At 33.4% G+C, this 14,135-nt stretch overlaps 2 protein-coding genes, 1 long non-coding RNA gene and 1 pseudogene across 3 annotated transcripts; 1 reads left to right on the top strand and 3 right to left on the bottom strand.

Moving 5' to 3' along the window:
• The first annotated feature begins 2,375 nt into the window (after positions 1-2,375).
• LOC125580849 lies at positions 2,376-4,291 on the top strand (annotated as a pseudogene).
• A 1,447-nt stretch (positions 4,292-5,738) lies between these two features.
• Positions 5,739-7,141, bottom strand: LOC106434131. Its single transcript, XR_001286705.3, has 2 exons — positions 6,390-7,141; positions 5,739-6,309 (listed from the first exon to the last, which is right to left on the bottom strand). It is a non-coding gene; the product is annotated as an uncharacterized LOC106434131 (long non-coding RNA).
• Positions 7,142-7,546: 405 nt separating this feature from the next.
• Positions 7,547-9,582, bottom strand: LOC106369756 (glycosyltransferase family 92 protein At1g27200-like). The gene has a single exon (XM_013809875.3). The coding sequence runs from the start codon at positions 9,545-9,547 to the stop codon at positions 7,820-7,822; it is 1,728 nt and encodes a 575-aa protein (XP_013665329.2). The 5' UTR covers positions 9,548-9,582; the 3' UTR covers positions 7,547-7,819.
• Positions 9,583-11,967: 2,385 nt separating this feature from the next.
• On the bottom strand, positions 11,968-13,862 carry LOC106369747 (cytochrome P450 81F4-like). Its single transcript, XM_013809865.2, has 2 exons — positions 12,953-13,862; positions 11,968-12,704 (listed from the first exon to the last, which is right to left on the bottom strand). Exons 1-2 carry the CDS (start codon positions 13,820-13,822, stop codon positions 12,069-12,071), a joined length of 1,506 nt encoding a protein of 501 aa, XP_013665319.1. The 5' UTR covers positions 13,823-13,862; the 3' UTR covers positions 11,968-12,068.
• Between the last annotated feature and the right edge of the window lie 273 nt (positions 13,863-14,135).

Raw genomic sequence — 14,135 nt, forward strand, 5'->3', positions numbered from 1 at the left:
ATATTATTTAGTTTGAATATTTATTAAATAAAAATTCATATGCGTTATATTTTATGATCATTTGTAACTTATTATAACAAAAAAAAAAATCTATTGATCACAAAATTTTCAGAGTGAGAATCTTCAAATTTCTAATAATATATAGACGTTTTGAAAAATTCAAAATATAACATATAAGAAAAAATATAAATGTTTTTATTATATATTTAATGTGATTTTTTTAATATCTTTTAATAATATAAAATTAAAAAAGAACTAAGATACCAAAATTGTTATCAAATATTTATTATTCATAATAATTAATTTTCATATATACGTTAATCATATTAGGTAATTTCGTAGCTTCTAATTAAGGAAAGTGCAAAAACAATATTTGGTAGATTATTTATCAATTCGAATATTCGATAGTTAGTTTAATAAAAAATATAATGTAAGTTAAGATGGACCAACCTATTTTTTTAAGAATAATATATTTTATATAGTCATTTATTAAATGAGAATTTATAATCATACAATTCTATGATCATTCATATCGTTTTATAACTGAATATTTAAATCATCGATAACAAAATTTTCAATGTGAAATCTTTAATAAGTTTATAATTTATAAATGTTTTTGAAAATTCATTGAAAGTTTTAATATTAAAATATTTATGTAATCTTATGGTATATAGTTTAATCTATATATATGTTTTATTATTAAATGATATTTTTTACTCATATAGTTTTAAAATCATGTGTATCTTCTTATAATATTAAATAAAAGTTCATATTAATACAATTTTATGATCATTTGTAACTTATTATGACAAAAAAAATAATCTATTGATCACAAAATTTTAAGAGTGGTGATCTTCAATTTCTAATAATTTATAGACGTTTTGAAAAATTCAAAATATAACATATAAAAAAATATAAATGTTTTTTATTATATATTTAATGTGATTTTTAATATCTTTTAATAATATAAAATTTTTAAAAAGAACTAAGATACAAAAATTGTTATCAAATATTTATTATTCATAATAATTAATTTTCACATATATGTTAATCATATTAGGTAATTTCGTAGCTTTTATTTAAGGAAAGTGCAAAACATTTTTTGGTACGTTATTTATCAATTCGATAGTTAGTTTAATAAAAAGTGTAATATAAGTTAAGATGGACCAACCTATTTTCTAAGAATAGTATATTTTATATAGTTATTTATTAAATAAGAATTTATAATCATACGGTTCTATGATCATTCATATCATTTTATAACAAAATATTTAAATCATCGATAACAAAATTTTCAATCTGAAATCTTTAATAAGTTTATAATTTATAAATGTTCTTGAAAATTCATTGAAACTTTTAATATTAAAATATTTATGTAATCCTATGGTATATAGTGTTTAATCTATATATATATATTTATTTTATTATTAAATGATATTTTTTACTCATATGGTTTTAAAATCATGTGTATCTTCTTATAATAAAAATGTTAAACCATTGATCATTAATTTTTAACATAATAATTTTAATAGTTTTAGTCATTTATTGTCGTTTTAAAAAATTCAAAATATAACATATACGAAAAAATCTAAATTTTACTTTTATAGCTAATTTGATTGTTTAATTTATTTTAATAATATAAAATTAAACAAAAAATGATGGAGGAGATATAAATTGTTATCAAATCTTTATTATTAAAATCATTAATTGTCATATATATATTAGTCATTTATGGTAATTCCGTAGGTTTGATTTAAGAAAAGAAAATAACATATCATATCATTATATCATATAGTTTTACCAACTTATGTATCTAACAACATATAAAAATCGAATGTGGACCTACTTATTTTTCAATTGAATGTAATTGACTACCTAATTGAGTGTCACCTATGCATTGGGGCCTATTTTAATTAATACAAAATTGAGGTTACATCTTTTCAAATGTTCCTCAATTAATATATAGGGGATTCGATTAAATAACCTGGAAAACAATAGGGGAATTGTGACTAATACCAGTTTCTTTATACCACTTTTCACTTAAACATTAATCAACTATACCATCAAATTTTTAATGGTCGAAATACCATTATACCCTTAAATAGTTAAACCTAAATTACTCTTCTTCTCACCCACGACAGGGTTCTCTCGCCGGAGGTATCGTCTCCGATCGGATCGGTGACTGTGAGATCGCAATTGAGTACGCCTCTCATTTCAGGTAACGATGAGTGAGGGACTCGGACTGTTCTCTTTGCCACTGGATCTTTTGGTCTATAGTAGGCCTTCTTCACACCTTTCATTGTATTGTTGGTTTTGATCTAATGATTTTAATTTTAATTTCCTGTTCTATAAGTACACAGGTCGGAGCATCAGAAATGAGAGAGAGCTCCGATATTAAAGATTTAATCTCCTACGGAGACGATTTAATCAACTTACCGAACTCCAAGAACGGATTCGGCGTCGTATCGCAAAGCTTCGACCACTCAAAAGCTCTCCACTTCGCTTGCGATGAGGATTTCAATCAGATTCAGGAATCTTTCAAAGGTTAGTTTCTTCACTTGGGTCTCTAGAAAACTTCGAAAGACTGATACTTTACAAGAATCAACAATATAAAAGTGTTCAATTTGTTTTGTTTTGTTTTTTTTTTTAAATGCAGATTGTAAGAAGAAGCTAGAAGCTTGCAAGAAGAAAACAGAGGAAGCTTATTCAGATGAATCATCAGGAGACGATGACATTGAGCGTCTTCAGAAAGAGCTTGATGAAGATATGGAACTAGAAAGCAAGATAAATGACGAGCTTAGATAAGTGTATATACTTTAGTTTCTAGTCCCTTTGGTTCAGTGACATGAAAAAGTCTTTGTTCTGTCTGTCAATACAGTCGTTGCTGATTAACTCAAAGACCTGAATGCACAATGGACATCGGTTGATGAAAAGAGGCAATCTTTAAAGAGTAAAGACCGGGAGGACTTGAGAGCTGAGTAAGATGCAGTAGCTTCTTCTGAATGTTTGGTAAGATATTGGGCTTCTCAACTCCTCTTTTTATCTGCAGGAAGAAGCTTTCTATGTATGCTTGTGTCACAAAGGTTATACCAGAAGCAGACGTTAATGATCCATCAAAGATCTCAGGCTGTATCCTTTTTCTTTTCATCATCTCTCTACTTCACGAGTCTCATTCCTTGAAAGATATATAACCTTGTAGATTAATTTATAAATTCCGCAACTTGTACAGAATAGAAAGATTCCACAACTTGTATAAATAGATTTATAAAGTCTTATAAATAGATATATAACCTTGTAGATTAATTTATACACTTTTAAATAAATGTATAAACTCTTATAAATAGCTTATAAGTTCTTGTAAATAGTTTTATAAACCTTTTTAAATGGTTTTATAAACCTTTATAAAATGTTTATATATTAGTTATAATGGTTTATAAAATGTTTATATTAGTTATAATGGTTTATAAATTATTTGTAAGGAATTATATATAATTTATAAAGGTTTATAAATAATTTCTGAAGATTTATAGATCATTTGTAATGGTTTCTAAGTTATTTATAATGGGTTATATATACTCTGGTCTGGATGATCTTGCAGCAGCCTGCAAGGCAATGGAAGGTGTAGAAGTAATTAATGGCCTTGGGTGCAAGATGTCTTGCTCTTCCTACAAGGTAAACAGCGAATCTATTCTTAAACCAAACCGGTATGAGGTTTCATGTTTTGATAATCTTGAACTAGAAGAACCAATATACACACATATATATAAGGGCTGGTTGCTTCATCTCGCTCTTATGTATTCATAATAGATTTCGGAGGATTTCTTCCACAGGAAGAAGAAGCAGAAGAAGAAGAAGAAGAAGAGCGAGAACTTGGCACATGACAAATTTCGGAGGATTTCTTCCTCAGGCTGGTGCTTGGCACGTAACTTTGAAGTCATTACTGAACTCTGTTTTAAGAGAGGAGAAGCTCGAAATGGCTGAAGATGGATCAGAAACAACAACTAGAACAACACCTGCCCCAACCCCAAAACCAAAGGAGACAAACATAAAACCCGGCAATCATACATTAATCACCCTTCGGTTTCACAAGAGATGATCGACGAAGCAGCAATAACCGCCGCATGTAAAGTTGTAGAGGCGGAGAATAAAATAAACGTTGCCAAAGCAGCAGTGGAAGAGTTGGAGAAAACGACTAAGCTTGCAGATGAAACCGAACTTTTGGTTAGGCACTGGAACATGTGGCCTTGGAATATTTAGTAGTTATTGTATTCATATGTTTCTTTATGAAAGAGTTTTTTGGTGCGTAATCTAATATATTTTTAGGTTATGAACCAATCATTTTGATTATCAGAGATATAATAACGAGCATCCATTTACTTGAAAGTAGAACTAGAAATTTTTGTTTTCAAGTACGAAATAGCTGGGAATTGCACATAGTGAGGGATTTGGGTAATTTAAATTCAAAAGAAACAATAAAATGATTTATAAAGGTTTATAAATCATTTCTCAGGATTCATAGGATTCATAAATCAATTTGTAAGGGTTTATAACTTATTTTATAAAGATTTATAAATTAGCTATAAAAATTTATAAATGCTTATAAATTATTTATAAAGGATTATAAATTATTTATAAGAGTTTTAAATCATTTAAAATATTTTAATACTCAGCTATAAATGTTTATACATCATTTTGTAATGATTTATAAATCAATTATAAATATTTAAAATGAGTCTTATAAATAATTTATAAGCCTTTAAAAAAAATTATAATGATCTAGTAAGTCTTATAAATCATTTACAAGTGCTCATTGATAATTTTATAAGCGTTTACAAATAATGTTATAAGAGTTGATAAATGTTTATAATTAATTTATAAGAGTTTATAAATTAGTTATGAGAGTTTATAAATTATTTTATAACGGTTTATAAATATTTATAAATCATTTATAAGAGCTTAGAATTCAGTTATAATAGTTTATAAATAATTTTATAAAAGTTTATAAATTAGTTATAAATATTTAGAAAGGCTTATAAATCATAAATGAGTATAAAGGTTTATGAATGTTTATTAGGGTTTGTGAACCGGTTTATAAGGCTTATGAACTAATTTATAAAAGTTATATGTACTTATTTATAAGCGTTTATGAATTGATTTATAATGGTTTTAAATCGATTTGTAAGTGTCCATAAACTGATTTATAAATCTTCATAAATGATTCATAAACATTTATAAATTATTTATAATCTTTATATAGCCTTATAGAAAACTAAGTTCAAGTTTGTTATACATATCCTTATAGACTTATCTTATAAAGTCTTATAAATGAAATATACTTTAAAAGATATTTAGAAAGCCTTATAAATTGTTTTGATAACCAATTATAAATAGATTTATGAACCTAATAAATGGTTTTATAAATTCTTATATGTGATCTATAAATTGTTTTATAAAATCTTATAAATGTCTTAATAAAAGATTTATAAACCGTTATATATAATCTATAAATAAATTGTCTTATAAAAACTAATAAATTTCTTTATAAACTCTTGTGTTACAGCGCCATGGTTTCTTTCCATCTTCATCAATATGCTTCCCTGGGAAAGTGGTCAGGTTCCAAACTTGATCTTGCCAGATTTTTTATTGATCAGTTCTTTATTTTTTTCTAACGTTTCTTTTTGCTATAACAGTTCTCAGAGTGTGGGATGTGCTTCTGTTTGAAGGAAACCGTGTAATGCTTTACAGAACAGCACTTGGAGTTTTATGGTACTCGGTTAAACCTCAGTCAGTGTCCATATTGATATATAATGTGATTAAGTCTTATGGACTTACTAAACAAACCCAGTAAACACAGGTCCTACACTAATTACAACCAAGGACGCTGGAGATGCGATTACTTTGCTTCAATCAATGATTGGCTCAACGTTTTATAGCAGCCAGCTAGTTTTCACTGCTTGCATGGGTTACCAAGATTTAAACGAAAGTAGATTGCAGGAACTAAGAAGCAAGCACAGGCCAGCTGTGATGGCTGCATTTGAGGAAAGACTAAAGGGGCTTCAAGCTTGGAGGGACTCGAAAGACCTCGCAACCAAATTATATAACTCTAAGAAGACCCAAAATCAGTTGTTCATATGACTTTCATCATCCAACCACCGTGGTGTATGCCATCACGAGGGTCTTTCTGAGTCTTCACACCAATCATCATAACCTATAAAATCGAGAAAAACACGAAGTTCCCTAAGCTGACACGCAAGACAGCATCAGTCTCAAACCATTCCCGATCAGGTGTATTGTGAAAATGGTTAATCCCTACACAATAATGTCAATCATTAACTCCATAAGCTAAAAGGTTACAGTGACATAATAAAAGAAAAAGAGAAAAAACTTACAAGGAAGCTTCTCCATGAGAGGAGCAGCAACCTCACGGAGAATCCATGATATGATTAAGGAAAGTGCGAAGAGACCACAGTAAGCAATCCTTGCAGAACGTCTGCTGATACTAAAAATTTGCCGGTTCTCGAGTCTGAAGCCAACATCACCTCAATTCGCCGGTTCTCGAACCCAATGAGAGCAAACGAGGATCGATCTGAACCTTTAACCACACAAATATACTCTCTCAAACTAGATCTGCAGCCCAAGCCATCGAGAACGTCGCGAAAACAGAGTTAAGATACGCAAGACAAAGTGATTCTCGTAATCTCTCGTTGCCGGCTGTGTGAGAGAGAGTGACGATGGATCTCGACGGAGACGACGACGGATCGACGATGGATCCCGACGGATCGACGATGGATCTCGATCAAAGACAACGATGGATCACGACGAAGACGAGACATCGAAGCTGGATGAAGACGACAACAGCGAGGCTGGATAAAGACGTCGACGGCTAGGTTAGATGAAGACGACGATGAAAATTGCTGAAGATAAGGGAAGGATACTATTGTCTTTTGTGCATTAATGAACATGGTATTTATGAAAATGTCCCTAGACTTGTGGTAAACTTGAAAACTGGTATCAAACAAAGTGTAAAAGTAAAATTTTTCCAAAACAATAACTGAAAAATGTATACTCATTAATTGGTTTAGAAAAATAAACTTTATTTTAAGATCTTAAATATTTATTTAAAAATGATTAAAAATTGTTGATTAAGATTTATGTCTGACAAAAAATAATTAAGATTTATGTAGAATTATAGCTTTATAATATATTTAGGAAATTTTTGTAATATCAATTTAGAAAAATATTAAATTTAATTTTAAAACATATCTATGAAACTTATTCTAGTATAATTAAATAGAAAGTATAGATTGCATATAATTAGAATCATTATCATTCAATAAAAAATATAGAAAAATTAGTTACTATAAATACATAAAATATTAATCAGTGGCATTTCTTTGTAAATATAAAAGTAAGGGCAAAATCTTATTAGGAATTTTGATTTAATAGTATAGATTTATATTCTCTTATAAAGAAGCCTAAAATTATAGATTCATGTCCTAAACAGGCTTACTTACTTTTTTAGGCAAGTGATAAATAGTTTAAATGCTGCAAAGTAAAATTTGACTATAAATGGACATATCAAAATCAAGTTAGATAATTTTTCTAATTGTTGATTTGTTTCTATGACATTTTGGTTAGTACTGTAAACATTATTGTACATTCTAAACACTGAAAAGTATATATGTCACAATCATATTTTTTGAAAAAAGTCCTAATAAGATTGTGAAGTAGTTTAGCTTCAGTATTTCTAACGTTTAGAAAAATAAACAAAAAAATTGTCACCAAACAACTATTCTATTAACACAATTAACAACCATTTTCATCTTTGCCACGCCATTCTATACCCGTTTTTCTCTGGGTATCCAAACCATTTCTCGGTTAACCTCTTCAGTCTCATGTCCATGACTTCACAGAACTTTTGAGGCCATCCTTCTGGCTCAATGGGCTTAAAGCCCAATCCAGGAGTCCGATCTCTCGACGTAGGATTTGAAACTCTAGTCCAATCCACAACATAAGCCGACACACGCCGTTTAAACTTAGCCTTAAACTCCCGCCACGCTTGGTACTTGTAATGATTCACCACCCCCTCCTCCTTGTCCGCCACTCGCCACTCGTACTCTCCCTTCAGACTAAAGTGGTGGATCGCCGTGTACAGCGAATGCTCCACCGCGCTCAGCAACACGATCGACTTATGCCGCTGCTCTTCCTCCCGGCGACACGTGTACCCTTGCGTCACACCGCCAGCTGGATGCCTTGTCTGATTCGAAGGCCCAAACTCGAGTGACTTAAACGACACTTGTCCAATCATGCTTTGATCCGACGGTAGAAGAGATCTAATCATCTGATCCGACGGTTTAGACTTGTTACTCCAAACCGGAGAGAAGAGAAACTCATCAACGTCGAGATACATCATCCAAGTGCACATATCCTTTCCGTACACCGCCGCGTGGGAGAACCCAGCCTCCTGCGTCTTGGGCCATATCCATAACACTTTCGTCACGTCGTATCTTTCGCTCTTCAACCCCTCAACGACGTCGTTTAGCTCATCGTCGCTACCATTGTCATATATAATGAATCTTTGTATTCCGATCGTCGCATGATACATCACCCACTCTCTCAGATACTTGGCTACATTGTACACCATCGTCGTCGCGCACAGTAGCGACTTCTCTCGTGGCTCCACTAACGTGCGCTTCGGGCTAAAGTACGCCACGGACGGAACCACTTTCATCGCCTCCTTCTCCGTCGCCACCCTCTCTATGTATATTTTCACCGGATAATCCATCGTCACGTTAGGAAACGGACATCGGAAAACCTCTTGCACGGAGCTAGTCACGGTGGTTCTAACGGCGGAGTCAGACTCCTCGCCGAACACGCACCGAAACGTCCCCGGCGGTTTGTTCGACCCCAGCCCTCGGTTCGGCCCCTTGACGAATAAAACGACGTCGTGCTCCGTGGAGATGGTGTCGAACACCACGAAGTTCCACAGAGGGAGGTCAGGCCACCGCGTCTCCGGGGAAAGCTCGAAGGACCGCGAGGAGGCGAGGATCGGAGTCGGGATCGGGTGGTGGTGGCGGTATACTCCGGGGAGTTTGCATTTGAACGTGGTACGGTTCGTGAACGGGAGAGTAACGGAGAACTTCGCCGTTAATTTCTCGCCGTTAGGGTAAAAACACGTGTAGTTGTTCTCTCCGTGAAGCGGTAGCATGACGTTCTCCTCAGGTGAAGCGATCATCATAACCTCCCATCCTGGCCAGAGGACGCCCTCTGCTTTGATCCTGCGGATATGGCTCGAGTCTCGGACGTTGATCACGTAGGTGACGGTCCCTGGTTTAGCCTGGCGTGTCGTGGCGAAGTAGATTGCGTTTGGGGAAGAGTAGAGAGAGAAGATGACGAAGAGGGAGAGAGAGACGAGGACGAAGAAGAGTGTGGTCGTGTGTGCTCGATAGCTTCTGTAGTGAAGGAAGTGAGAATCATCATCTCCGGGGGAGTTTTTCGGTGTTGATCGGTTCGAGCTAGGAGAAGAGGTCTTGAAGGTTAGAGTCATTTTCGATTACGTATACAACAAGTAACTTGTTATCTAGGCAACAATTCCAGAAAGAAAAAAAAATGAACTAACTCTCCTATTTTTATATTTTTGTTTTTTTTATGGAATCAAAACAAAATACAAAACTCAAGGGCTAACAGAATAGAGGAAGGAAGACGAATTCTAAAACCCCATAAGAATAGCAGGAAAAAACTGACATTAACGCCTAAATAATAATTCATGTAATGGGCCGAAGCCCTTTACAAGGCCCTTGACGGCACTAACTTATAATATTCACTACTAACTTTTAATGGGCCGAAGCCCTTTACAAGGCCCTTGACGGGACTAACTTATAATATTCACTACTAACTTTTAACCCATTACCCAATGCTTAGCGCCGTCCAGCCTCTGTTATTAAAATATTTTATGGAAATCTTTAAATCGTACTTTTTTTTGTAGTACTATTACCTTACCTACCTAACCTAACCACATCATCACACGTAAATCATGTGTTCCTAAAACCAAAGCTTGATGGATCATGGAGCTTCGAGAAACTCAAGCGAGGTGTAGTTTTAATTTCTTGTCATGGGTGCAAATTTCAAGTTAATGGTTTTTAGTACTTTTATCCAGCGGAACGATTATTTGAAACTTTACAAATGATTGAATACTGGATTTGGTAGACATTCCGAATATTTTGTTTAAAAAAGTCATGGGAAACATACCACTTCACATGCTTGCTGCGATCTTATTTTATCAAATCTACAGTCAGGACCAAACAAATAATACACGGAACCAATTGCACTCACATGCTCACTCAGAAATTTGCTTAATCAAATCTATATTCATTAAATCATAACACTATAAAACTTTGGAGACAAATGGGTTAGAAAGCGATCAAGTAGATGTTTGACGAAAAAAAAAATTAAAATTAGATGTTAGGTTTTACGTGCCCTAAAGCAGAAATAATAGGGGATTTCATGTTTAAGTGGTACAATATCGGAAGATTTTATGAACTTTAGATTCTGAACTTGTTTTCTTAGGAAGATTTCATAAATATTAAATTAGTTTTATCACAATTCATCTGAGAAGTCACAAAAAAACAGGAAGACTACTTTAACACATTCTTAGGGAAAAAGTGTGATATTTAAGATGCGTTAATGCAAATAATTTTAAAACGTATCACTTTTAAAAATATATATTTTAATTTCGAATTTAGTTTAACTTAATTCAACTTTAGATTTAAAATTATATTACGATTTCAATTATTTTTAGCTACTTTATGAATCTAGATACGGATATCTACATATTTTATATTTTTGACGAATTCATATTTTTATTGTTAGTGTCCGACAGATCTCAACTAAATAGATCCTAAAGTTTTAAAATAGTCAATCCGTATCTGCACCTAATCAAAACATCTGTACACCAATTTAGATTAAAATATAACCTAAAGATTTCGAATACATTATATGAGTCGGCAAGAGCAATCAGAGTTTAGGAAAGTATATGACAAGACATTGCAAGCTAACTAAAAAACAAAAATCGCCAGGGAAAACAGTAATAGTCAAATTAAATATTCATCAATTACTCAATTTTTTATTATTTTTAATTTGAATACATTATTAGATTGTATGTCACTTGGAATGTGATTGGTAACATCAGAGTAAAGTGGAGTAAAAAAAAGTGGTGAAAAAGAGAAGAAAATAAATGGTGGAAAAATGAGAGAGCGAAAAAAAATTGGAGTAAAAAGAATTACTCAACCAAAATCTAGAGGAAAAATGAATGTACATTTCCCTCATAATTAATAGTGTCTAGAGTAAATATGAAAGTGTTACAAAAAAAAAAAGGAAATATGAAAAGTAGTATCTCACTTGATTGGTGACTTTTTGGCTTAACTGAGAGTAAATATATATCTAGAGTAAAAGTTTACTCTACTATACAATCATACCCTTGGTGTTATATATATTATTTTTAACAACAACTGGGTATATATGCTGACACAGGAGTCATACTTACATTTGAAATAAAGAAATTATTTCATGTTAGCTTAATAAAAAGATATTAAGCAAATCATATCAAACACTTTGCGTATACCAAATATACCAAATATACATATAGACAAAAAAAAGATTTAGATAATAGCTAACTTATCAGAAAAAATTATGGAGTAAAATTAAGCTAAGAAGTAAGAACAATAATTATGCTTCTATTATTCAAAAGAAGACAAAAAAAATAACATGAGTATTGTTCTTTAGAAGTATTAAAATATTATTGACTCAATTTTCTTCGTAGCATGAAGTTTTTCATCTTTTTGAGCCAAGTTTTCGTTTTACAGATTTAGAGGAAGATAACTCATACTTGTAGATCACTTGTAACTTATTCGTGGTTATGATCATAAAACCCATCAAAATACATGGAAACATATATATGCGAAATGAAACAGTAGGAAAAAACATATTTATTCAGCATTTCAAAGATAGTCTTGGTACAGAGACACACCAAAGTGTAACAGTTTTTTTCAATATAAAATACGAAAGCATAATTAAACCTTTGAGTCGGTAACAAGCTTATTCATAACGGGTCGAAGGTGACACATGGCTCGTAACGGCACCACCTTACGCATTGCCATCTCTGGACCTTCAGTCATATCAATCTCTTCGCCATTGACTCTTCCCCAATCAAAGCACTGAATCAATGAACCTAACGCCAAGGTCACAATCTTATTCGCTAGCCCTGCACCGGGACACATTCTCCGTCCACTTCCAAACGTTATCAGCGTACGGACATCGTCTTTGTCTCCTTCCCCTCTTTCACCATTAAACCTATCCGGGTTAAACCTCTCTGGTTCGGTCCAAAGTTCTGGATCCCTGTGAATAGTCCACGCGTTCACCATCACCATCGTTTCACGTGGCACGTCGTATCCTCCGACTTTGATGTCCTCTTCCGTTAATCTTGGCACAAGAAGCGGCGCAGCTGGGTATAGCCTGAACGTTTCTGACACTACGTTTTGGAGGTAGGGCAGGTTAGGTATGTCTGTTTCCTCGATTAAACGGTCTTGTCCGATTTTCTCATCAATCTCTAATTTTAATTTTTCTAACAACTCTGGATGATTCAACAAACTCGCCATTGCCCACTCTATTGTCACGGCTGATGTCTCTGATGCCGCAAACATGATGCCCTGTTTCGCACATAATTATTAGTTCTTTAATAATATAGTTGTATGTAATCTACATCTCTGTGATACAAAAACTCGAAAAGGAAAATAAACACTTTATATTAAAATATAAGTTATAATAATATGTGGTATATATTTATTTCTACAGGATGAGTTCTGACACACGAAGGGGTAAAATACCTAGAAATAGTAATAATAATTGTGATAGTAATAATAACAAACTAATATGACTGTGTTTGATTGTCACGTACCAGCATTAGGCCTTTGATGATGACCTCACTGTAATACTCTGGATCTTGTTGTTGCAAAGAGAGCAAGTGATTAACCATTGTGTTACCATCTTTATTTCCCCTACACTCATCAAGTAGACGCTGCAAGATTGCATCCATGGCTTCTCCAACAGCTTTCACTTTCTTTTCAAAACTCCTTCCGAATATTTTCAGGAATGGTAAGTATTCGCCAGGGTGCCTCGCGCCACTAGTGCTGGTAATATAAGCGATAAGTTTCTTGAACGTATCTGCTTCTGCTTTGTCACTAGCATCTTCTCCGTAGTAGATTTTCCCTGTAACCATCCTCACGATGTTGTTGAACGTTAGATCGTAAAAAAGTGACTCTAGCTCGACCTCGTTGTTGATGAGCGCGTCACGTGAGAGTCTCGTGAGCATGCGGTGGATTTCCTCTTTGCGGATGTGGAGAAAGTTGGCGAGACGTTTCGAGGAAACGATTTCGAGGGAGCAGATCTTGCGGAGGTTGCGCCAGTGGTCACCGTAAGGTGTGGTTGCTATGGTGGTGTAGTTGTAAGCGATGTATTTGGAGGTTAGGAAACGAGGGCGGTTTGATACTACGACGTCGTTGTGACCCGTGAAGCATTCTTTTGCGAGTGCGGAGGAAGAGATGACGACGGCACGGCGGGTACCGAGTCGGAGGTAGAATATTGGGCCGTGTGCTTTGGCGAGTCGGTGGAAGAGACGGTGGACTGGCGGTTTGATGAGGCGATGGTGGCCAATAATGGGGAGAGAGTGAGGCGGAGAAGGAGGGAGGTTGAGACGCTTCGTTTTAGAGAAGATGAATTTATAAGCAATGAGAAGGAGAGCTACAGGGAGTATCACATAGTAGAACATCTTTGTCACTTCTTTTTTTGGGATGTCGCTGATTGAATGATTTAGTAACCTATTTATAGGGGAAAATGAGTTTTAGGGTCGCAGCATTTTTTACATATAAAAATAAATAATAGCGTCAAGTTTTTTAGCGTAGAAATGCGATCATTTTTTATTTTAACGTGTAAAATAGTATCCTACTATATAAAAGGGACTAAATTCAAGGCTTTTGAGACTATCCACCTCAGCCAAAATATTCTCATCTAAAAAGAATTAAAAATAAATATCATTTAGAAAATAATTAACTAACATACAACTTTTGATATTTCTAGAAATT

Source organism: Brassica napus, chromosome C1 (assembly GCF_020379485.1).
Source record: "Brassica napus cultivar Da-Ae chromosome C1, Da-Ae, whole genome shotgun sequence".
Classification (NCBI taxonomy): domain Eukaryota; kingdom Viridiplantae; phylum Streptophyta; class Magnoliopsida; order Brassicales; family Brassicaceae; genus Brassica; species Brassica napus.